This window comes from Cervus elaphus, chromosome 12, assembly GCF_910594005.1.
Source record: "Cervus elaphus chromosome 12, mCerEla1.1, whole genome shotgun sequence".
Lineage (NCBI taxonomy): Eukaryota > Metazoa > Chordata > Mammalia > Artiodactyla > Cervidae > Cervus > Cervus elaphus.
The window spans coordinates 52,743,911-52,770,548 of NC_057826.1; the positions used below are offsets into that span (position 1 = coordinate 52,743,911).

The 26,638-nt window shown below is 34.0% G+C and overlaps 1 protein-coding gene across 2 annotated transcripts in view; it reads right to left on the reverse strand.

Moving 5' to 3' along the window:
- VPS13C (vacuolar protein sorting 13 homolog C) overlaps window positions 1–26,638 on the reverse strand; it is a 169,771-nt gene that overhangs the window by 109,043 nt on the left and 34,090 nt on the right. For both annotated transcript variants that reach the window (XM_043919267.1, XM_043919268.1), the window contains exons 10-22: window positions 26,496–26,553; window positions 23,479–23,606; window positions 21,849–21,955; window positions 21,131–21,302; window positions 19,927–19,989; window positions 14,601–14,730; window positions 13,916–14,010; window positions 8,150–8,292; window positions 6,800–6,992; window positions 5,303–5,417; window positions 4,238–4,374; window positions 3,163–3,286; window positions 1,436–1,553 (exon numbers count right to left, since the gene is read on the reverse strand). In XM_043919267.1, coding sequence (XP_043775202.1) covers window positions 1,436–1,553; window positions 3,163–3,286; window positions 4,238–4,374; window positions 5,303–5,417; window positions 6,800–6,992; window positions 8,150–8,292; window positions 13,916–14,010; window positions 14,601–14,730; window positions 19,927–19,989; window positions 21,131–21,302; window positions 21,849–21,955; window positions 23,479–23,606; window positions 26,496–26,553 — 1,583 coding nt within the window. The remainder of the gene's footprint in view (window positions 1–1,435; window positions 1,554–3,162; window positions 3,287–4,237; window positions 4,375–5,302; window positions 5,418–6,799; window positions 6,993–8,149; window positions 8,293–13,915; window positions 14,011–14,600; window positions 14,731–19,926; window positions 19,990–21,130; window positions 21,303–21,848; window positions 21,956–23,478; window positions 23,607–26,495; window positions 26,554–26,638) is intronic.

A 26,638-nucleotide genomic window follows, 5' to 3' on the forward strand; every position in this document is an offset into this window, starting at 1 on the left:
TCTATGTTTTAGAACCCAAAACCCTGTATATAACTTATTTGCTGGTGTTAAAGATTTGTCATTTTAACATCAAAGAGTACCCACCCCATCATTCTCTTCCTCCTCACCTCCCTTTAATTAATTTTACAGCATTTGTCAGCACCTGACAGTGTTAAACTTTCCCACAGAAAGAAAACTCCAGGCCCAAGAGGTTTCACTGGCAAATTTTACCGAATGTTTAAGGAGGAAAAAAACACCAGTTCTACACAATTTCCCTCCCTGAGGCCTGATACACTGATGTCGAAACAAGAAACTAAAAGCACAGGTCAACAGCCCTCATAAACAGAGATGTAAGGTTTTAACACTTCATGACAAAATTTTAGCAAGCAATTTCAACATTTTAAAAGAAAAATACATTACTACTAAAACAGGTTTATCTAGTAATGCATGGCTGGTTTAACATTCAACTGACAAAGAGTACCAGTGAACTAGTGATACACTCAACACAAATAAATCTCAAATTAATTATAATGAAAGAAGTCAAACAAAAAAAGAACTGAAATTGTATGATTTTATATATATAAAACTCTTGAAAACTCCAACGAACTGGGAGCGTCAGAAAGCAGATCAGTGTTTCCTGGAGACCGAGGGGAGAGAAGTTGGCAGGAAAGGATGTGAGGGAGAGACTATAAAGCAGCACAAAGACTTCTGAGGATGAGGGATGTGTTCATGAGCTTGACTGTGGAGATGGTTTCACAGAAAAACACTTACATCAAAACTTATCAAAATGTACATTTCAAACAGATGCAGCTTACTGAATGTCGATAATACTTCAATAAGACTGTTCTTAAAAAGGCAACAAAAATATCTCATAATTATTTACTTAAATTCAAAATTCAGTTTCTACTTTCCATTCCCTTAGATTATTCTCAAGATGTCTATGGCTTCATAATCAAAAGAGCTTGCAATTTTTACAGATTTTCTTTTTTAATAGAGAACTTTGAATTTGATCCATCCAAAAACACAGAGTATACACAATGTTGATTCACTTAGCCCCAGAGTAGAAATTAACATAACATTGTAAAGCATCTATATTCTTTAAAATTAATAAAATTAATTTAAAAATTAATAAAATAAAATTATTTATAAAATTAATAAAATAAATAAAAATTAAAAAAATAAAAATTAAAATCAATAATTTAATTTAATGAATAAAAATTAATAAAAAACAGGGATAACCAACTTTTACAGGATGTGAAAGCCCAAATGCTTCTGAAATAAGAGAGGTGATATATAATTCAAATAAACATTTTCTTAAAAATGTATTTCTGCTATAAGACAATCATTATTTTTTGTGCCCTTTAGAAACCTAGCTATGGTTTCTTAAAAATCAGTCACTGATGCAGAACTATTTCACCTTGTTGATTTTATAATATAAAGGAAACTCATACATTACCTTGCCATTCTAATGTCTTTTTCCACCATTGCTTTGGCCAACTCAACATGAATATCCATGGGTTGCAATATATGCATAGTAGATGGATGCTGAAATCGACACTCCTTCCAGTTTTCATCTTAAAAAAATGTTTACTTAAATGACTATTTTTATTTATTAAATAATTATTTTTAGATTATCAGATGTTCTATGGAAAACTGATCAGAAATAATTTACAAATATATTCAATGATACTGACTTTTACTTCTTTCAACATACAAGCTAAATGACCTATATTTCTTAACTGACGAAAGTCAAAGACTATGATATAAAAATAATTCTAAGTATTTATTTGAAGAATTTTTTTTATAACATCTTACATTTTAAAGCTAACAGAGAAAAAAATCTAGGAATGTACTGCCTTTGACTCCAGAATTAGAGAGCAAGACTGGGGAGCTGCAGGAAAAGAAAAAGGAGAAGACAGGGGGGGAAAAAAGCAAAAAGAGGCTTCTGGCAGTTATTCTACAGGAAAAATGAGTTTTATCAAGCAAGATTTTAGGACAAGAAAAGTATAATAGTCACTTCTCTTCCAAATAAGAAGGTTCTAAAGACAAACTTCCAATGATTAACAGAACCCTACACATATCTTAATTGATGGCAATAAATTTCTTTTATTGCTTATAATTCAAACAATTATTATTAAGTACATACAAAATAAAAGTCAACTTTAATGGTCTGTAAAGGTACTTCTCTTCAAGAAATTAATATTCAGGCTCAATCTATAAGACTAAGTACAGCATTATGTATTTATATTTTAATAAATCTCAGCACTCCCACTATAGTATATACTCTGCACATAGAAGCCATATCTTTCCTCCAATGATCTTCCACAGAGTGATATATACTCAAGGATATTTTGCAAATATTTATTGCTTCTAGATACTAAAGAAGTATAGAGAACCAGCAATCTTCATTTAAGCAGTAAGAAAACACCAAAGCTTTTGGAAAATAAGTTCACTACCTTTAAAGATTATATCCATACTTCTCAAGTATCAAATGTAATACTACTCAGATAAAGACTAGGCTGATAGTAAAATATTTTAGAAATGAAGGCAGCAAGAGAAAACAACCCTGAGACATCCCAAACACACTGGGATAGAGGAACGTGAGCTAAGTGCAACTTCTATTTCGTGTTTATGGGAGTTTTACGTCACACTTAAAAAAAAAAAAAAAGGCAGTGACTGGACTTAGATACAAACAGTACTAAGGACCCAAAGATGAACAGCCATGTCTCTATTTGGAATTGTGACAAAGATTTTCACTGAGGGGCTCCTATTTGGTTAAGTGACCAACAGCATACATGTTCAAAATGTCATCAGGGATGACATACATGCGAACATACATATCTATTTACTAAAGCTATTCAACATACGGAGGAGGCAATGGTGCCCACTCCAGTACTCTTGCCTGGAAAATCCCATGGATGGAGGAGCCTGGTGGGCTGCAGTCCGTGGGGTCGCTAGGAGTCGGACACGACTGAGTGACTTCACTTTCACTTTTCACTTCCATGCACTGGAGAAGGAAATGGCAACCCACTCCAGTGTTCTTGCCTGGAGAATCCCAGGGACGGGGGAGCCTGGTGGGCTGCCGTCTACTGGGTCGCACAGAGTCAGACACGACTGAAGTGACTTAGCATAGCATAGCATTCAACATAACTTCAAGATCCTGAAAACTGAGCCACAGTTTACCTGCTCTTGCAAAGAGTAGCTGCACACTTTTTATTTCAACATCAAACTTGTCATATGCCTTATCCATTATTTCTTCCAGAGATGAATTACTAGTCTTCTGCAAACCTTGATTTTTACTGTTAAGCTAAAATGGAGAGAAAACTTAATTTTTTAACAGAAAAATCTATATATCAACATAAGTTGTTTTCTTTAAAGCCTAAATAAAATTAAAATATTGCTCTTCATGAATTCATATTATGCTTCAGTTTCTGACAGTTATTAGCAAATATTTTATTCAGAATATACCATATCAGCATACATCTCTATTATGTTTGGATAACAGGTACTCAGCATGCTGACATTAATTAGAAGATGAGTTACAACAACTCTGTATCTCAATCTGTCTAAACATGCAACAATTTCTGGCTCTCAGGAGTTGTCACCACTTGTGGTTCAAGTTCCCCTACAATTCATCTTAAACTCTCCACCATAAAACAGAAGGTTTTATTCCTTCCTTTCCCCACTATGTAAATGAATAATTAGGCCATTAGAATTCAGCTCCAATCAATCTCAACTTCCTTTTCCCTCTTCCCAAAGAAATCAAGCATCAATTCAGGACAACAGTTTTTGAAATTTTCACTTTTTCTCAGAAGACTGGAATGCTGGGAGGTTCAACATCCAAGCCCTTGGAGTTCTCTTATTCTAATAGTTGTTGTCAGTGATTTAACAAATATATAATCATATTTGCATAATTTTCTATTCTCAAGATATATAAATGAACAAAGAAAACTATGTAATTAGATTTTAGAAACCTAGGAAACGCTTAAAAACTATAAGTCCATCTTTCTAATTAGGAAAAGACAGCAGTAACCCAGCCTTCAATATCAAATCATCCACCATTTCAGAAAATGTAAGGTTTTTTTTTTGAATAGCCATAAAATACATATAAACTACACAATCTATGTTAAGCATGACAAAATGCTTAACAAGAGGTAAGTCTAGGTTAAGTGAACTCTGAGAGAAAAACAGCAAACTCTCAGACAGCTAGGTACTAAGCTGAGCAAATATGGGCAGGCAGAAATGTATACACACCTACCCGAAAGGTACCAAAATCTAAGATGAGAAGATCTGACTTTTCATGGTGGAAACCGGTCTGTGGAACTATTAGATAAGAAGGCTTCAGATTTATCCTTAAATCAAGAACTTTTCGGGTTTCAATAATATGTGTAAGTCCTACAGGAAGAAAAAGAAATGACTAAAAACAGCCAAATACATTAATATAATCATATTATTAATGAGAAAAAGAATATCACTTTAAAATTATGTTGGTGAAGTTCTTTTCACAGATAAGGTCCTCCACTTGGCATGTTAGTTTAAATCACATGTCATCAATGGGAAACAATCACACTGCATGATACAATAAACCCAACACACCTAGTATTTTAGTCAGAGATTGAAAAATTTGTTATTTCTTTAGTTAAGTGGGTTTCCCTGATAGCTCAATTAGTAAAGAATCTGACTGCAATGCAGGAGACCCGGGTTCAATTCCTGGGTTGGGAAGATCCGCTGGAGAAGGGATAGGCTACCCACTCCTTGAGAAGGGATAGGTTACCCACTCCAGTATTCTTGGGTTTCCCTTGTGGCTCAGCTGGTAAAGAATCTGCCTGTAATGCAAGAGACCTGGGTTCAATCCCTAGGTTGGGAGGATCCCTTGGAGAAGGGAAAGGCTACCCACTGCAGTATCCTGGACTGGAGAATTCCATGGACTGTGTAGTTCACAGGGTCACAAAGAGTGAGATACGACTAAACGACTTTCACTTTTCACTTTAGTTAAGTAACCAGATATAGTAGGTAACTTGAATATAGAGGCCATGATGCACAAAAGTATGTATCTTTAAAACTTGATTCACATACAGCACGGTGAACAGTTGCTTAAGAACTGAGACAGGAAGCTTTTACATTTCAAATTTACTCTGCAGCACAGGTTCCTAAATTGAACAGCTGACAGAATCATCTATGCCCCGTATCATTCTCTTTCTCATCCAGTCTGGCATGTATAGTCAAGAAAAAGCTACCTACACTGTTTCAAATGTAGTGTTTACATTAGAAAAGAAAAAAATTTTTGAGAGTTGAGATGTTGCTTCTGCATCAAATTCTTTACCTATAGCAGTTCTCTCTTTAATTTCCTCCAGCTTCATCAATGTAGCTGATGTTATTTGCTCAAGATCCAATCCCCTATTTGACTGAAAGAATTCAACCACTGCATTGATGGTTTTCTGTAAAATCATTGAAAATATAGGCAAGTTATACACAGTATTTTCCATATTATAAATTTTAAAGTTACAGTTTAATTCTAATCAAATCTGGCTCTGAACTGAGAAGGCACTTCCAAAGATAAGCTACCCTTCCTACATCTCGTTCTGGAGGGAAAGAGAATCTGAAAAAAGGTATAGGCCATTTAAGCTTATTGAGAAGGCAACAAAGGTGTCTATATCATTAAGGTGACCTTGAGAATGTTTGGTGGTATCATGTTGATGTAGCAATGGGGTACTACTTCTAGTCTTAGCCACCAGAATGTATACCACAATTGGATTCCCTGTGCTCTGAAGTTTAGAAAGGAAATAAGAGAACTGTTCTGCCCTTACCTACATCTAAAACTTCAACTTAAAAATCAGACATTTTGCAAGAAAGAATGAGTATTGGGGACTGAATGTACAACAGTGCAAATGTACTTAACACTTCTGAACTATACACTTAAAAAATGACTAAGATGGTAAATTATATATATTTTACCACAATTTAAATTTTTTTAAAAATCAGAGAAAACACTAAGTTCTGCCTCTTACCCACACTGTGAATTTATTTCCATAACTGTACAGTAAAAATGAGTCAGAGATCTTAAAAAACAAAGTGGGCCAACCAACAAGTGATGGAATAATGAACCACAACCTTCCACGTCTTGGCTAGCCCAAGATGAATTAAGAGAGTCTGAATAAAGATGGAACTACAGACACTGGAGTCAGCCTTTTCAATAACAGAGAAATGACAACGCTTTTTTCTCATGTGATCAGTATCTAAAATTCTTTTATTTGCTCCTAAAGTTCCTTAAATTGGTTACAAACACTGAGAAGAAAGGGAGAATAAGCAAAAAGAAACTGGAATAGAAAGTATATAATTATTTGTGAGTAGTTAGTTGGTATAAAAGGCATAGACTTCTTTAAGAATATAATCACCATTTTAAAAAAATTTAACACAAGCATAGGTAGTATACCTTAGAGTAGGAAAAAAAAATCTGTAGTATGTTAAAAATCAAATATAACTGCTGGGACTTCCCTGGTGGTCCAGTGGTTAAGACTCCACCTTCCAATGCAGGGACTCTGGTTTGATTCCTTGTCAGGAAACTAAGGTCCTACATGCCACGGAGCAGATAGGCTCACATGTCACAATGAAGATTCCACATGCCGCAACTAAGATCCAACGCAGCCAAATAAATAAATATAAAAAACTAAACACGTACTGTCCTTTAAACAAAAAAAAAGTATCACTAAACGGAGCTGCTAGGTAAATAAAGGTTAAATATGAAAAAGAAAAAATAAGAAACCATTTGTCAGAAGCTTAAGATGTGTTTGATTAATATTCACTTTCTCCTTGTACTCACAGCATCGTAGATGACCTCCACAGGCTGAGACTGAACCACCAGAGTCTGGTCAGCAGTACTACTTTCTGGATTGGTTTCAAATTCAATTTTAAGCAAGGATGATGCAGTATCGCCAATTGAAGCCACAAGTGATGGTATAATATCTTGTTGTCTCAGACCTGTTATATACCAGTGTTCTAATTTTGCTTCCACTCTACAATCCAATGAGGAAAAAAGATTACAAATAAGATCCTTTGTAACATAACAGTTTGAAGTACAAATTTCCATTTAAAAAAAACTCCTTTGAGAATCAGCACCATGTCTATCACCCAGAGTTGAAGTCCAAACTCCTTAGCCTGGCATTTAACTACCCACGGAATCTGGGACTCTTTTTTTTCCTGATTTGGTTTATTTTTTTGTTCTCCTAATCCTCATGAAAAACCCACTTTGGCTAGCTTCACAACACTGCAGAACTGTCACATGAATACATGCTATACTCAACTCATGGAATTCACCTCCCTATTTCACATAACCCTAAAGCTGTTCTCCTTCATCCCTGCTTCTGCTGGTCCTTCCAATCAGTTAAGCTAAGTCCCAGTTCTTTGGGACCAGTTATTCCCTTCCACAACTGAGTTTGCATAGCATTAATCCTAAGGTATTTAACATTATAGCTCCTTATTATTTCGGAGCTCTGAAATACCGAGTTGGCCAAAAACTTCGTTTGGAGTTTTCCATAATGCGTGCATGCTAAGTCACTTCAGTCATGTCTGACTCTATGCAACCCTATGGACAGTAGCCTGCCAGGCTCCTCTGTCCATGCAATTCTCCAGGCAAGAATACTGGAGTGGGTTGCCTTGCCCTCTTCCAGGGGATCTTCCCCATCCAGGGATCAAACCCACATCTCTTATGTCTCCTGCATTGGCAGGCAGGCTCTTTACCACTTTCCCAGCACCACCTGGGAAGCCCAAAATATCTTAAGGAAAAACCCAAACAAACTTTTTGGCCAATCCAATTATTGTAAGATCTTAAGTTAAATTTCTGTGTTTCTTCTCTTATCCGACTATACCATAAACACCTTGAAAACAAAAAGTTACTGTTCTTATGCATAGCCTTCATAGTAACAAATCTATGAACTAAACACTATACAAGAAATATTTGTGAAGGAAAGAAGCAAGAGGAGAACAAATAATGAGCTTCTCACATAGTTTCATAACAAAACAAACTCAAATAAAATGACCATATTCACATGCTAAAGGAAAAAAACTGAGAGGAATTACTATTAATCAATTTTTTATGCTAACTACACTATATTTTTTTGGCCTGAAGTCAACCTAGAAATAAAAATTGAAATAATATATTTTAAAAACTTACTTAAGTGCTTGTGCTCCTGGTCGCTGAGACACTTGGGTGCCAAGACCAATTATCTGAATTTTCAGTATTTCTGGAATATTTCTATTTTCTCTTATTGTAATTGAGGTGCTTACTAACTTCAGTGCCACTAGATAAGCAACATACTAAATGAAAAAAATGAATGAAAATGGTTACATTTTAAGAAATTACTTTAATAATTTCTTCATATTTAAAATTGTTAAATTATAAAATGATCTAAAAAACAACATGGTTGGTCTTTGCATCACTATGTTCACCAAAAAAAAAATAAAAAAGAAGAACATTAAAAAACCCAATAATACAAAATTACCTGCTTAAACAGGGCATTTACAAAAGATTCAAAATTAATTTCTCTTAGTTTTTAAGGTAATAAAAAATGAAACGATAAAATATTTTGTGACCTAAATATTCAATTCAGCAGCTTTCACTAAAGTAAATTAATTCAGACCAATCATCTAGCTCAAAAACTGAACAAAATTCAAAGAATATCTGCTTGATGACTTTGGAGAGTTAATAAGACATGGAGAAAAAAAACAATCCTGCTCACAAAATTGATAGGTCAAGACTAAAGGTAGGACAGATAACCAGAAAGATGATTCTCATCAAACCACACAAGAAGAGAAGAAGGAACACAGAATCTATAAAAGAGCCAGAAAACAACTGACAAAATGTAAAGAGTAAATCTTTATCTATCAGTAGTTACTTTAAAAGTAAATGAATTAAATTTTCCAATCAAAAGACAGAAACTGGCAAAATGGATTAAAAAAAAAAAAGATACAATGGTATGCTGCCTACAAGAGACTCACTTTAGCTTTAAGGCCACACACAGACTGAGAGTGAAGAGATGGAGAAAGATATTTCAAGCAAACATTAACCAAAAAAACAGGATAACTATACCCATACCATTAAAAAAAATAGACTTGAAGTTAAAACTGGTCAGAAAAGACAAAGAAGATCATTATATAATGATAAAGGGGTCAAACTATCAAGAAGAGGTAACAATTACAAATATATCATGTACCCACTGGAGCACCTAAATATATAAATCATATACCAACAGAACCAAAAGAAATAGACAGCAATTAACTGGGGACTTCAATACTCCATTCTCAACAAGGGAGAGATCATCTAGACAGAAACAATGAGGAAACAATGGATATGAATAACACTACAAGCCAAATGGACTTCTCAGACATACATAGAACATTCCACCAAGTAGCAACACAATATTCTTCTGGAATACACTGAATATTTTCTAGGATAGATCATACATTCAACCACACACACACACACACACAAACCCTCAAAATATTCAAGAAAGTACACATTATATCAAGTATCTTTTTCAACCACAGTGAAATGAAACTAAAAATCAATAATAAGAACACTACAAAATTCACAAATACATGGAAATTAAACAACACACTCCTGGATACACTCCTGGGTCAAGAAAGAAATCAAAATGGAAAACAAAAACTATTATGAGACAACAAAAATGGGAATACAACATACCAAACTTACTGGATGCAGCAAAAGCAGTTTTAAGAGGAAAGTTTATAGTGATGAATGCCTACATCAAGAAAAAAGAAAGATCTCAAGTAAACAACCTAGCTTCATACCTTAAAGAATTATGAAAGAACAAACTAGGCCCAAAGTTAGAAGAATAAAGGAAATCATAAAGATTACAGCAAAAATAAATGAAACAGAGGATACAGTAGAAAAATAAAAACACAATGGAGATGAACAAAACTCAGAATTGGTTCTTGGAAAAGAAAAGCAGGACTGACAAACTTTAGATAGACTAACAACAACAAAAAAGACAACACATAAATAAAATGATAAATTAAGAGACATAACAACTGATATCACAAAAATACCAAAGATCATAAGTGATTACTATGAACAGCTATCCTCCAGCAAATTGGAAAATCTAGAAGAAACTGATAAATACTGAGAAACATATAATCTACCAAGAATGAATCATGAAGAAACAGAAAATCTGAATAAACCAATAGTGAAGGAGACTGAATGAATAATCAAAGAAAGAAAGGAAGTGAAGTCGCTCAGTCATATCTGACTCTTTGCTACCCCATGGACTGTAGCCTACCAGGCTCCTCTGTCCATGGAATTTTCCAGGCAAGAGTACTGGAGTGGATAAAAAGACCATACACCATAATCATTTAGGATTCCTCTCAAGGATGTGAGGTTGGTTCAACAAATGAAAATAACTTATGTAACACATCACATGAATAAAAGGATAAAAATCACATGACTACTTCAATAGATTTTTTTTTTAAAAATAAAGCATTTGACACAATTCTACACCCATTCAAAATAAGAACTCTCAAGAAATTTGGTATAGAAATAATGAACATCAGCATGACAACCCACAGCTAATATTATACTCAATGTTGAAAGGTAAAAAGTTCTTCCTCTAAGATTATGAACAAGACAAGGGTACCCAAGCTCACCACTCCTATTAAACATAGTATCTGATATGATAACAAGAGCAATCAGGCAAGAAAAGGAAACAAAATGTATCCAAATTAGAAAGGAAGAAGGAAAAATTCCTGTCTTTGCACATGGTATCATCTTACATAGAGAAAATCCTTGATTCCATCAAAAAAAGAACTAATGAAAAAATTCAGTAAAGTTGCAGGATACAAAATTAACAAATGAAAATCAGGTGTATTTCTATACACTAATGAGTTATTTGAGAAAAAAATTTTAAGTGATCCCATGTACAACAGCAAAAAAAACAATAAAATACTTAGGAATAAACTTAACCAAAGAGGTGAAAGATCTCTACACTGAAAACTAAAAGATAGTCATGAACGAAACTAAAGAAAACATAAACAGAGAAGCTATGTCTTATTTATGGATTCTTAAAATGTACATACTACCCAAAGTAATCTATAGTTTCAACACAATCTCTACAAGGCTGCAATGGCATTTTGCATGGAACTACAAAAGACCCTGAATAGCAAAAGCAATCTTGAGGGGAAAAAAAAAACCCAAAGCTAGAGGCATGACATGTCCTAATTTCAAACTATATCACAAAGCTACAGAACTCAAAACAGGTTGGTGCTAGCATTAGAACAGGCACACAGACCAACAGAACTGAATCAAGAGCAGAGACATAAATTCATACACATCTATTAATATTTTACAAAATAATCAAAAATATTCAATAGGGCAAAGATTTTATTAAATGGTGCTAAAAAAAACTGGACATTCATGTGCAAGAGAATGAAATTGGTCCCCCATCTTACACCACTCACAAAAAATAACTAGAAATGGATTAATGACTTAAATGTAAGACCTGAAACTATAACTCCTAGAAGAAAACATAGAGAAAAAGCTCCTTGGCGGCAATCTTGACAATGATTCAATGGCTATGACACTGAGCAGAAGGAAGAGAAGCAAAAATAAACAAGCAGGACAACATCAAACTAAAAAGCTTCTTTCTGCACAGAGAAAAAAAAAAATCACAAAATGAAAATGCAATCAATAGAATGGGAGAAAATATTTGCATACCACATACCTGATAAGAGGTTAATAAGAAAAATACAAAAGGAACTCATATAACTCAACATCAAAGGAACAAATAATCCAATTAAAGGTACAAACTAATATATATAAAATAATAAGCAAGAGGGATACATTATATGTCACAGGGAAATGGAGTCAGTATTTTCTAAGAACTTTAAATGGAGGCTAACCTATAAAAATATTAAATCACTATGATGTACACCTGAAACTAACGTAATAGTATAAATCAACTATACTTCAATTTTAAAAGATTAAGCAGGAAAATACAGTCAATGTACTTTAGAAAAAAAAAAAACACAATGAGGTATCCCTTCATACCTCTTAGAATGGCTATCATTCTATGCCAATTTGCATTCCCACCCTTGTACACTGTGGGTGGGAATGTAAACTGGTATTGTTGTTTAGTCACTAAATCGTGTCCATCTCTTTTGTGACCTCACAAAAGGGAGCCCACCAGGCTCCTCTGTCCATGGGATTTCCCAGGCAAGAACACTAGTGTGGGTTGCCATTTCCTTCTCCAGGGGATCTTCCCAACCCAAGGATCAAATCTGAGTCTCCTGCACTGGTAGGAGGATTCCTTACCACTAAGCCACCTGGGAAGCCCATAAATTGGTATCATCAGTATATAAACCAGTGAGGAGATTTCTCAAAAATTAAACAGAGAAGTACTATATGATCCAGCAATTCCACATCTGGATATAAAATCAATATCCCAAAGAGAAATGTGCACGCCCACATTCACTGCAGCATTATTCACAACAGCCAAGACACTGCAACAGCCTAAGTTTCCAAGGACAGTTGAAAAAATAAAGAAAATGTGGTGTGGATATACATGATGGAATATTATTTAGCCATAAAAAGGAAGGAAATCCTGCAACAATATGTATGTAGCTTGAGGACATTATGCTAAGTGAAGTAAGTCACTTATTATGTGGAACCTAAAAAGATAAGATTCACAGGAACAGAGAATAGACTGGTGGGTACCAGGAACAGGGAGCAGGGTTTGGGGGAAATACGTGGAGGCAGTCAAAGCTACAAACTTCCAGTTATAAGATGAATAATTTCTAAGGATGTCATGTAATTTAATGTAACAAATATATAAAAGGCTTCTACAAATCAACAAGAAAAAGCCAACCCAGTAAGAAACAAGAGACTCAAAACTCACTTCACAAAAAAGGATATACAAAAAAAGTGAAAAACCTCTTCAGTTATCCAAGAAATATAAATTAAAATCACAATGAAATACTACATATTCACCATTTAGAATGGATAAATTTAAAGGACTGATAATGATAACAGTTGGTAAAGAAGTGGAATAATGAGAATCCTCATATACTACTGATAGAAATGTTTTTCACATTGGAAAAGTATTTAGCAGAATCTATTGAAGTTAAATATACTCATACCCTATGATACAGCAATTCCATTTCAAAGGATATAATGAGCAGAAAACCTCATATGCCCACTAAAAGACATTTACAAGCAGTTAACAGTATAACAACCAAAAACAGGAACAACCCAAATGCCAATCAACAAAAGTATAAATAAAGTGGTATTTCCAAATGCAAATACCTACAGAGCAAGGAAAAGGAGCAAAATACAACTAGTTAAAGAACAGAGATAGATCTCATAATAATGCCCTATCTATTGCAAGGTCCATAAATTAACCTTGATGGTAATTACATAGTTGTGCTTTATGACAAATCCAATGAGCAACACATTTTGATTTTGCTCACTCTTTCATACAGGAGTTATATTTCACACACACAAGAAAGATAACATTTTAAAAGACTTAATTACCTCTGCAATAAGTGCTTTTTATCAGGTTATTCTCACACTCATTAAAGCAAGTAAATCAAAAGTTGGAGACAGTTTTAAATGGTAAGGTCTGACTGAAACATTTAACAAACAGTAAAGCAAAACTTTCACACTGTGGTGCTGGAATAGCATCACCAACTCAATGGACATGAATTGGAGCAAATTCCGGGAAGTAGAGGACAGAGGAGCCTGGTGTGCTGCAGACCATGAGGAGGCAAAGAGTTGGACATGACTGAGCAACTGAACAGCAAAAACAAAGCAAAAACAAACTGCAACATACTTTTACTAGCTACTTTAAAAATCAATAACTTGTTTAATCCAGTTCAAGATAATACAGAAAAATGAAACCACCTGAATAATTACCACCTAAATAATTACCTGCTTGGGTAAAGTTAGGTTGTGAGTGCTCTCACTATAACCAATAGCCGTGAAAAGCTTAGCTTTTTCCTCTGGTGTCATGAGGTCATCAATAGCTATAAAAAGACAATATTTTAAGAAATCAACTGCTTCAGTCTTACAGAGACTGTGAATAAAATCAAACCAAATTAACAAGTAGCCAATACTTATACATACAAATGCTGAAGCAAAAGCAGCAATGTAATTTCCTCTAGTATACTATGTTGATTTGTTAAACATCATGTATTTTGCTTATTTAGGCCAAGAAAATGCAGACATAACATCAAGGCAACTCATGTGTCACACAGCAATTTTACAATCCCCTAAGTATTTTAAAAATTAAGTGAAACATCTAATTAAATATCCATGTAAAAAATAACAATCAAGAATGCTACATGTAAAAAAAAAAAAAAAAGAATGCTACATGTGAGATTTCTGAATTTCAACTTTCAAATTTTTACACAAATGACTTTTCTCAAAAATTCAAAGTCTCCTTTTAAATAAACATGGAAGTGTTCCATCCTGATATATCTGCTTATATGTTTACTATACTGAGCTACTTTTACTTCAAAATTATTACAAAGTAAAATTCAACTAACTAGCTAAAGCATAATTTATATATTTTTTCCTTACCAGCATGCAATAAGTCATATGACTTGGAACTTACTTTCAGGAATCAAAGATTCTTCATCTTTTTTCTTAGATTCCTTCTTACCCCAAAACCCACTAAACCAGCCTCCACGTTTCTCGGCTGTGTCAGTAGACTTTTTCTTCAATTTTTGCCCTGATCGAATCACCTAAAAATTAAAAATCAAAAAATTTAATTAAAGAATAAATGCCCTCTTCACTTTCAGGTCCAGGCAGGTAAGAACAGTGGTTACATTTTTTTTTAACACTACCTTAAATTAAAAGTAGTCAATACAGCTAGTTCCTTCTGAACTGATTCTCGGCATTATCTGGTTAATACAATCTCACTATTAATTACTTTCTACATGTACTGACAGCTTTCTGATGAAGTTGCATTTTGTGAGTGATTCAGAAAAGGTTTCAAGTAAAATCCTTCTGAGCAATGTGTCTTCTAAATTTATAAGGTAAGAAATCAAGAGGACAGCAAGTTTTTAAAATGAAAAGTTCCCTGAAAGGAAGATACTCCCATTCTCGAAAATAAACTTTAACAATCTTATTACATAATTCATACACACTGTTGACTTGCTAACTATGAACACAGTTTGGGAACAGAATATAAATAAAATTAGAAAGTGCTCAAATCTCATTTCATCCTCTTTCTCAACAAACCTTGGCTTATCTGCTGCTCCTTGTCTTCACCCCTTTTTAGTAAAATACAGATGAATAACTCAAGAGTAGAAAACGAAAGGATAAAAAGAATAAAGGGTTTAAGTAATTTAGACTCTATCTTTTCATTCCCTGAATAAGTAAATAATTTTCCCACTTTAAATTTAAAATATTTTAAATTGGTAGTGAATTGGTAACATACTGCAAGCTTCAGTGTATACCAAAAAGTGAAATAATTCAAAAGAGAAGTTAAAGAAAGCTGAATTATACAGTAAAGAGAACAGTTTGATTAACAACTCAATTTAAACTAAGCTATCTTTGACAAGTAGATATTATACAGGGAAACAGGTCTATATCTGTCCACAAAATCACTGACGGTCTCAGTTATACCTCAGCTGTAACTATCTTTTGTCAAGCTTAATCCATCTTCAAGAATCAGAAATGTAATGGGTAAAAAAAATACATAGTTGGCTGGTCTGTATTCTATATGAAATAATATTTAACTTCTTTGTTCTCCTAGCACAGATTAGTATGCATTTTTATTTTTCACAGTAAAATATATCTATATGAGACCAAAAAGAACTTTAACAATGTGTATAAAACTAATACGAACAGGGATGCAGATCCCTTTCACTTTTTCCTAAATACCACCTCTATTGCCTTCACTTCCCTTCCTTATCTAGCTAAGGGGCCAAGGTAAATAACTTCAGCCAATCCTCAACCTACATTCTAAATTCTCTGGTCCTGCAGATTTTCTATTATAACAAAAAAGCATCAATTTTGGATGAATCTAATCATCATCTCTTCATCTACACCCCGCCTTTCTTTAGCTAAAACAACTAATAATTTATCTTCTTCCTTCAATTTTCAAGCAACTGGTAAGTGTTATTAAGAATACCTAATTAAATTGAAGCCACTTAATTTAAGGAGGATTGGAATTAACTGTTTCTTCTGGAAAACTACTCCTCTAATTCATAGGAACAATCCACAGCAGTAGCAAATACCTTTTAAAATACTCAGACACTCTCTGACCCACCTTGAGGAATTTGTCCTTAAAAAAATAAGAAATGCTTCAGAAAATGTAACGACAAGGCTACTCACTATAGTGTCATTTATAATTAAATATAACTGGGAGGAAATTGTGAAGCAAATTCTAGTACACAAACAGAATGGAATATTAGTCAGTTATTCAAAATTATGTTGGATTAAACAATTCTATGGAATACTATATAAAACAGAACACAGTATTTTTTTTAAAAGAAACAAAAGTGTTAGTCACTCAGTCATGTCCAACTCTCTGCAATTCCATAGACTATAGCTCATCAGGCTCCTCTGTCCATCGAATTCTCTAGGCAAGAATACTGGAGTGGGTTGCCCATTCCCTTCTTCAGGGGATCTTCCCTACCCAGGGATTGAACCCGGGTCTCCTGCATTGCAGTTTCTCTACCATCTGAGCCACAGAAGTAACTTAGAAAACCTTTCCTTGACTCCACAATGCCCACCAGTTGCCACCCTTTATCTTGTTTTCCACTACAATGAAGTATCAGGACTGCCTGCGCTTACTCTCTCCAATTCCTCATCTTCCACTTTCTCTCATTCCTATCAAGTTTCTACCTATAATATCCTATAAAATTTGCTCTTTAAATTATTTCTTTATGGCTAAATCCAATGACAAACTTTCAGTTCAGTATGAAACTGATCTAAATGAAAGCAGCAAAAGTTTAGAGACCTGAAGCAGGATATAAATCATCTGCATGAGTCTCAAACTCCTGTATTACTCATGTGCAAAACTGACTCAAACCATCACACCAAAGGCTGAAAGAACTGAACTGAGATTTAAACCACTATCCACAGAAGGCAAAACACAACTTAAAATCAAAACCGAACCAGACTGTGTGTTAAAACAAAATATCATTTTCCAAAGGACATATAGTATAATAATCACATCATCCAGAGTACAATCCAAAATTATTTGACATAGAAAAACAAAACAGACAAAGAAAAATATGACCATTTCTCAAGGGAAAAAGTCTACATATGCCAATAGTCATAATCAAGACGTTTAAACTATCAGAGAGTCACTGTATCCATGTTACATGAGATAAACAGAAATACATTAGAAATTACTAAAAAGACTGAAATTTTCAGAGAGAAATGGAAACTATAAAAAGGAATTCAATAAGAATTCTAGACCTGGAAGATAGAATATCTGAAATAAAAAAATGAAGATGGGTTCAATAGTAAAATGGAGATGACAGAGGGAAAAGTAAGCTTGAAAACAGATGAAGAGAAACTATCCAATCAGAAGAACAGAGAGGAAAAAAAGATTAAAGGAAAAAAATGAATAAGACCTCAAGAACCTGTGGTCACATACATGTGTGTGGTGTGTGTATGTGTGTGTGTGTATATATATATATGTGTGTGTGTGTGTGTATATGTGCGTGTGTGTGTATTATATATATATACACATAGACACATTTGAAATTTGGAGACCAAGAAGGAAAGAAGGAAGAAATAGGAACTAAAAAATTATTTGAAGAAATATGGCTGAAACATCCCAAATTTGATAAATCCTCAGTCCTCATTTCAGTTAACCAATGAGATGCATCTGTCACAGCTGATCACTCCCTGTTCCCTGACATCCTTTCCTCACTTGACTTTGAGGTTATTAAAGTCATAGAGCTTTCAGCCTACCTCTCTGGCAACTCCTCCATGGTAACCACGACTCTCACTTCTCTGACCTATAAACAATACAAATACTTTGGGTCTTTGGGCTCCAGGTACTCTAACTTCTTAGGTGATCTCATCCAATGCCATGGCTTTTTAAATAACATCTATGTGCTGACCCCTTCTAAATGTGTATATATATCCAGCACAGACCTCTCTTCCAAACTCCACATTCACGCATCCAACTGCATACTCCCTATCTCCAAATTAATATATGATAGCTTAAACTATCAGTCCCAGAAAGAACTTCTGATCTCCCATCTCACCCAAGCATGTTCCATCCAGTCGTCCCCATCCCATTTCACAGCAACTCCATCCTTCCCAACTGCTCCAAGCCAAAATCCCTATAGTCACTTCCAACTTCTCGTTCATAAAACCTATATCTAATCAGATGGGAAATACTGGCTCTATCTTCAAAGTACTTCCAGAATCTGACCCTTTCTCATCACCTCCACTGCCACTATTCTCAGCCAAGCTTCTATTATCTTTCACCTCAAATATTTCAATAGCATCCTAATTGTCCTCCCCATTTTCATCCTTGTTGTCCCTCTATGGGCTTTTGTTTTCAAAGGAGCAGCCAGAGTAACTTTTAAAAACCTACATTGGACTGTATCATTCTGTTCTTAAAATAGCTCCTCAACTCAGAATATAAGCCCAAATCCACACAACTGCTTGTAACACTTTACACAATCTGACATCCTCCCCAATACTGACAAGCACCTCTCCCACTCCTCTACCACCTGACTTCTCTGACCTCATTAACCACAGCCACCGGTGTCTCCTCTCTTTCACCACTCTACTTAGTTCCCTGAATGAGTCAGATGTGCTCCTAGCCCGAAACCTTTCAGCTTGCTCTGCTACTTCTGCCTGGTGTACTTTTTCCTCAGGTATCTTTCTGGTTGACTCCCTCATGATCTTCAGCGCTTTGCTGAAATGCACCTTACAAGAGCCAACTCATTGGAAAAGGCCCTGATGCTGGGAAAGATTGAAGGCGGGAGGAGAAGGGGGTGACAGAGGGTGAGATGGTTGGATGGCATCACCAATGAAAATCAGACAAACTCTGGGAGGAGGTGAGGGAAAGGGAGCCCTGGTATGCTACAATACACGCGGTCGCAGAGTCAGACGCCACTGGGAGACTGGACAACGACAAAGTCGATGAACAGTGTTGTGACAGATTCAGGTCAACAGCAAGGGACTCAGCCATACACACACATGCATACATTCTCCCCCAAGCTTCCCTCGCATCCAGGCTGCTACATAACATTGAGCAGAATTCCATCTGCTATACAGTAGGTCCTTATTGGTGATCCATTTTAAATACAGCAGTGTGAATATGTTCATCACAATCTCCCTAACTATCTCTTAATTTCCAAAAAAGTTACGTTACAGAATAATAGAAATGACAAGGAACAATGAGAAGTTACCAAGTAACGTAAGTCAGTAATTATTACTACAAAGAGATTGTAAGTACTCAAAATATTACAAAGAGACTGAATCCAATTTTAGAAAAACAGAAAAGGAAGGAAGGAAGAGAAGAAGAGAGAAGGAGGGGGAAAAGAAGATGGGTGAAGGAAGGGAAGGAAGAGGAAATAAAGGGAAAGATATAGGGGCTAAAAAGCATAAGTAACTAGATACATATGCATGAGAGAAAAACTGGAAGCCTACATATCAAAATGTTAACACCAGCATTCTGTGTTGCTAGGACTATGTTTGACTTTTACTTACTTTCTTTTGGGAGATTAACAAAAATTTTGTTATAAAATTACAAATTTTTCCCCTTCATACTACTGAGGTTTTTTTCCCCCAATATTCCAATTTTATTTTTTCCTGAGACTGAGCCATGAAAATTCAACCTTTATTTTCATTTGAGTAAATCTAAACAACTCTCTATGCAACTTAACTTCTTGATTCCAGGTTTAAAGGAGTAGTAATAACCCACTTAAAACATAAAGTCAGCTAATAAAAATGATTACCTCAACTTGTGCTTGTTGCCGTGCTAAAATTATGTTAAAAACATCTAGTGTCTTCTCCAAGTCCTATAAAACAAAGGGACACTTGTAAACAAAGAATATGGTTATTAAACAAAATTTTTTCATCTCTATTTCTAGGCTTATTCCTGTCCATGAACAAACAGTATCTGTGATCTAATGAAAGTGTAAGTATAAATCTGAACAGATATTTGGCTTTTACATTCTTACATTTTGCAATGTGAGAACAGTTTTTCAAAAAAGTTAACTCATTAACCATGAAACAAAGAATTTAATGAAACCACAATACAGAGACAGCCATACATGCAAATGGAAACAAAAATATTTAAGAGGGGGACCTGCTTTAGGTATTAGCCTTATGGTTGTTACTTTGGACTCCCTCTTCTCTGTGCTACTTTAAAATCATTATACTAAAGGCACCTTAATAAAATACAAAATTTAAGCATGTAAAATTCTTCAAATCAAGTATGCTAAAGCAGAAACTGACTTGGGGAATTTATGTAAGGGGAATCTAACATGACCTGGGTGACCTGTTTGTCAGATGTTCTACCTGTTATTTCATGCAATTCCCACAAACTGTGTAAGATACATACTATCTCCATTTTATACATGAGAATAACAGATCTAAGATGTTGAGAAAATTGACACTTTTTCTAATATATAATACTAGTGATTGTCATATATTTCAGAATAACAATTAATTCTTTACATTATGAATTTGTGGCAAAAATAGTGATATAATCAAGACCAGATGATATTCAGCAAATTATATATTTAGTACAGTGTTTTTCTGTATTTCAAAAGAGGGTAGATAAGACTCCTATCTTAAGGAATAAGAACTATTTTTTACAAATACTTTGACCTCTTTAAAAAAAAAGCCCCTAAAAAAACAAACAATACATATTTAGCTAATAATAATTACATATTTAAACAGCTCTGACACTGATTTTCTAAATATTATTATTATAAAAACTAACTACATTTCTCCAAATAGTTTATAGTAGGCTGATATTAGGAAGGTATTTTTAAAAGGAAAAAAACAGATAAAAACACTGCATTTTCCATACAGTTCTCTCAAAAAGAACTCCATATTATTCCTCCTAAAATTGTCTTTTAATTTAAATCTAGAAAAATTAACACTTAAGGGTGATTTAACAAATGACAGCTTCCCAATACATGCAAGATATACCTGAATTTGTTTCTGTGTTTCTTCTGGGACTTTAGTCTGGGTTAGCTTATTTTTATAGGCACTTTTATAACTCTTGAGCAACTGTCTGTGTTTTTTTATATTACTCCATGACCACATCCGTGTATACCTTCTTATATGAACTTCAAGAACAGAATCGATTGCGTATTTCCACCTGCAAATCAAATTTTGTTAATGCACGTTGGAATATGAAGGTTTAAAAAAGCAGGAAAATAGCATTGACATTTTACAGCTACACTGTTACTGTTTCTGTTCTTATTAACTCTATTCTTACAAAGGTTCAGCCATAACATTTCAGTTCCCCAATACTTCAATTCTCTGACTTAAATGCATTATAAAGTAAGCAAATCATTCCAGGAAGAGGGTATGCCAAAGCAAAATAATAAAGACAAATGACATGCTGTATGAAATTAATAATACCCCAATATATTTGTGACAATGAGTTCACATGCATGACTGAAGGGCAATATGATCAAAAAAACGTTGAAAGTCTTGAATGCTAAGTTAAGAATTTAATCTAGGAGCATGAGTACGAGAGAATGTCTTTACAAAAAAAAGGAACAAGGACATAATATAAAAGACAGCCCTCTAATGTCTGTTGAAAAAAAGTGGCTTCGTTACATGTCTTTAAAGGTCTGTTAGCTCTGAGAGTTCCTAATCATATGATTACATAAAATATTTTTTAAAAACTCTAACTCACCATTGTCGACCATTGGTATGAAGTGGTAAATAAGGCTTATATTTTCGGTAAGGAGCATTTCTAACCATGTAATCCACTGACTCCAAAAGGTCGATCATACTTAAGTACTATTAAAACAAAAACCAAGTTACATCTGTTACATCACAACATGGATAAACACCAAATTTTATTATATTTTCTGCCTAGTGAGACTTGAACAATGAATACCATAGTTGCTTGGTGATTCAATAATATATTTCATCAAATTTAAGAAACCACCAATTATAAGATAATATTAAGCACTGCCGATTAAACATCATACCACCAGTAATAATGTGCATCCTATTTTCACGTATATTAAAGTGTGAAATAAATGTAAATCTTAGAACCAATGAAATATGGTGTCTGTTACTATTGACATGAAACTCGCTTAGTGCTAAAACTAAACATACTTTCCTCTGGACCGTCATTTCAAGTAGTGGCAACCTATAAGCTAAGTTTCCAAATTGCTCCAGGGAATTATTGCATAACTAAAGCAAGATAAAATTACTTAACCACCAATACAAAACAGCTCAAATGGAGGAAAACACACACACACAGCAAGAAGATAGATGAAGAAAAAAGAGGTTTAACCTAAGAGTTACTAGTACTTAACATGTGGACAGCAGGAACTTAAATGTATTTCTAAGTGTAAAACATACCCCAAATTTTGAAGACTTAAGAAAAAACAAAAGGATATAAAATATTGTAACAATTTTTAATTTTGATTACATGTTGAAATGTAATCACTTCCCTGGGGGCTCAGATGGTAAAGCCTACAATGCAGGAGACACGGGTTCGATCCCTGAGTCGGGAAGATCCTATGGAGAAGGAAGGGGCACCCCACTCCAGTACTCTTGCCTGGAAAATCCCATGGACAGAGGAGCCTGGTAGTCTACAGTCCGTGGGGTTGCAAAGGGTTGGACACGACTGAGGGACTTCACTTTCACTTTTCACATGTTGAAATGATTATATTTGGGGTACATTAAGTTAAATAAAATGTTATTAATTTTAGTAATTAATTCCCTCTTTTCTTACTTTGCTAATGTAGTTACTAAAAATTTAAAATAACACATATGACTTGCATTATATGTGTACTGGACTGCACTGGGCTAAAAGTTCAATTAACTATAAACCCCTCATTCTCCTTTCACTTCCAGTTCTCCAGATTAGTTACTGAAACTCCTTAGGCACATAACCAAACTTGAGAAACAAGTAAGGGGAAAAAAAATGCCAACACAGCTGTTCTAAAAATTAACTAAACAATATTTAATGTAAGAGTGTTTGCTATTAAAATCTGAGGAAGGAAAATAAAACTATTAAAACCTTGCATCAAGAACTGGGAATTAAATGGAACCATGTCATGCACTATAATTTGGTAGGATTCTCCACCAATAAGGTGAAAATCAGAAAAAAAAGAAAGAAAACTATCTCTTATATTTGGTATTTATTTTATTTTAAAAATATACATATAATCTATTTCTAGGAGTCAAAACTCAACAATAACAAACCAAAAGAACCCCCAGAGCAGTGAAGTAGGAACAGTCACAGAGGACAAAAGCTGTTGAGATTCAAGGCTAGCCAAAGCTGTAAGTACTTAAATGAATCTTACCTGAGGTTTGGTCAGTTCAATAGCAATATTTTGTACTTCTATGTTCCAATCAAGTTTAGGTGTTTTGAGCTCTGTTTCTGCATAAGGATTCATGTAAAGTTTTGCAGAGGCTGATATTGGCTGAAAAACTTACACAACATGGGAAGACATAAGATAAGTTTAAATGCCCTTACCTATGAATAACTGTAAATAGTTATGAGAACACTGTTACCCTGAAAGTAAAGAAAAATGATCAAAAATACATTTTAAAAAAATGTTAAAAAAAAAAAAATCACCACCAAAAACTATTTAAGCATCTATTTATCTACATAATAAGAATTCCCAAACTCAATGGTAAAAGGGGAATCTCCAAGGAGGAAGATGGTGTTCTATGCTTCTAAGTAAGAAATGCACAAAATATACACAATCTAATCTTGATTATTTACATCTGTGTAAAACTATGTTTCTCTTCCTTGCTGCAAGATATTTAATGATTTTATTATTTATTAAAAATACTAATACAGGGGTATGGATAAATTGGGAGATTGGGACTGACATACACACGTTACTATAATATATAAAACAGATAACTAACAAGGACCTACTGTATAGCACAGGGAACTCTGCTCAATACTCTGTAATGGCTTAAATGGGAAAAGAATCTAAAAAAAGTGGAGATATATATATATATATATATATATATATATAACTGATTCACTTTGCTGCACACACGAAACTAACAAAACATTGTAAATCAACTCTACTCCAATAAAAATTTTTCAAAAATAATCATTATTGCCTGAGATGCCCCCACAAAAAATAACAATACAAGATAGGAAATAAAACTTGATTAACTTTAATCTTATTTAATCATAATTAGAATTTAGAAACAGAATCATGAATGAAATTCATATTACCCAGAAAAAATTGCCTACTACTTTATAATTTTCAAAATGATTATTACATATATAGTTTTAGACTCAAAAGAAGATAGTATTCTTGAAGTTAAGTAGAATAAAAAAAAGAGTATCAGGGAATATGACAGAGCAAACTAATGTAATAAATTATAATTGTGAACAGTATTAAAATTATATAAATTGTGATATCTTTTAGTATTTATAATATGCATAAGATTGTATAAAATTTTTTAACTTATTTAGAGGTTATTTATAATTGAAACATGCCCAAGAATAAAGTTGCAGATTTTTCTGAACAAGTTCTTTCATGAATGAAACTAAATGCTCTCACAAATTAATAGCATCTGAAAGCTTTACCATCATTAAATAGACATGCTTGTGGACATAAAGAGAAAGTGCCAACTCTATTCATATAAAGGCAGTTAGCTATAAAAGAATAAAAAGAAAACAATAGTGAACCATAGTAGTATGGAATATAGAAGAACATGGGCATAAAAACTGAGAAGAAACATAAAGAGGTACACTAAATATATACAAAAGAATAGCAGAGAAAATGTATGGGATAAATAATTTACAGGCAGCTTTGTTAGAGATCTACTTAAAAATAAATAAAGGTAAGGCTTCCAAGAAACAGAAAAGATCTCTGGAGAAATTCAAATCAAAGCAACAGTGAGTTTACCCCCCACATCTGTCAGAATGGCTACCATCAAAAAGTTTACAAATAACAAATGCTGGGAGAGAATGTGAAGAAAAGGGAACCCCTGTGCATTGTCAGTGGGAAATGTAAACTGGTGCAGTCACTACTGAAAACAGAATGGAAGTTCCTCAAAAAACTAGACAGAACTACCGTATGACCCAGCAATTCCACTTCTGGGTATATATCCTGAAAAAATAAAAACACTAATTTGAAAAGACACATGCACCCCAGTATTCACAGCAGCACTATTTACAACAGCCAAGACATTCCAGCTACCCAGATGCCACCAAGAGAGGCAAGGATTAAAATATGGTACGTATATACAATGGAATATTACTCAGCCATAAAAAAGAATGAAATACTGCCATATGTAGCAATATGGATGAACTCAGAGAATATTATGCTTAGTGAAATAAGACAAAGACAAATATTACATGATATCATTTATATATGGAATCTAAAGAAAACACAGATGACTGAATATGCAAAACAGACACAGACTCACAGATGTAGAAAATAAACTTGTGGCTACCAAAGAGGACAGCAAAGAGGAAGGGACAAATTAGGGTATGTGATTAATATGTACAACCTACAACACATAAAACAGATAAGCAATGAGGGTTTACTGTATAGCACAGGGAATTAGACCCAGTATCTTATAATAATCCACAATGAAGTATAATCTGTAAAAACACATTATCTGTACTTTGTATACCTGAAATTAACGTAATACTATAAATCAACTATGTGCATGCATGCATGCATGCTCAGTCAAGCCAACTCTTTGCAACCCCATGGACTACAGTCCACCAAACTCCTCTGTCCATGGAATTTTCCAGGCAAGAGCACGGGAGGGAGTTGCCATTTCCTGCTCCAAGGGATCTTCCTGATCCAGGGATTGAACCTGCAACTCCTGCATCTCTTGCACTGGCAGGCAGATTTTTTACCACTGCGCCATCTGGGAAGCTATACTATAATCATCTATACTTCATTTTTTTTTTTTTTATACTTCATTTTTTAAAAACCTCTGGAGTAGTTTGTCTTAACACTACAATACTGACATGTTCAAGGTAACCTGAATATCAAGACCTCAGAGATTTCATTATTAAACAAAGAAAAGAAAAGAAAATCTAATTCCTAAAACAAAGCAGACGATAACAAGATAGGGAAAAACATGGAGGTCAAGGGGGTTAGCTGGGAGGGAAGGAAGTGTAGCCACACTGCCCTTCTCTCTCCAGTGGTGTAAGTGTTACAATCTATTTCTAAATACCAAAATATATACCGAATATGTGGTATCATGACACTAACATAGAAAATTAATACTTTCTCTTTGTCAAAATAACTTCATCAGAAAACATATATTAAAATAAAGTACTTAATTCCATGTTTCCTATAACATAAAATAAACTTTTACCATTACTTACTGTATTGATGGTTTGGGGGTATGTTGTTACTTGTAAGAATTTCACTTTTCAGCTGATCCTAAATAAAAAATTTGAATGATATAAGAATGAAAAAGAAAATGTATTTTTTAATTTTATTTTTATTTTATGTATTTTTATTATTG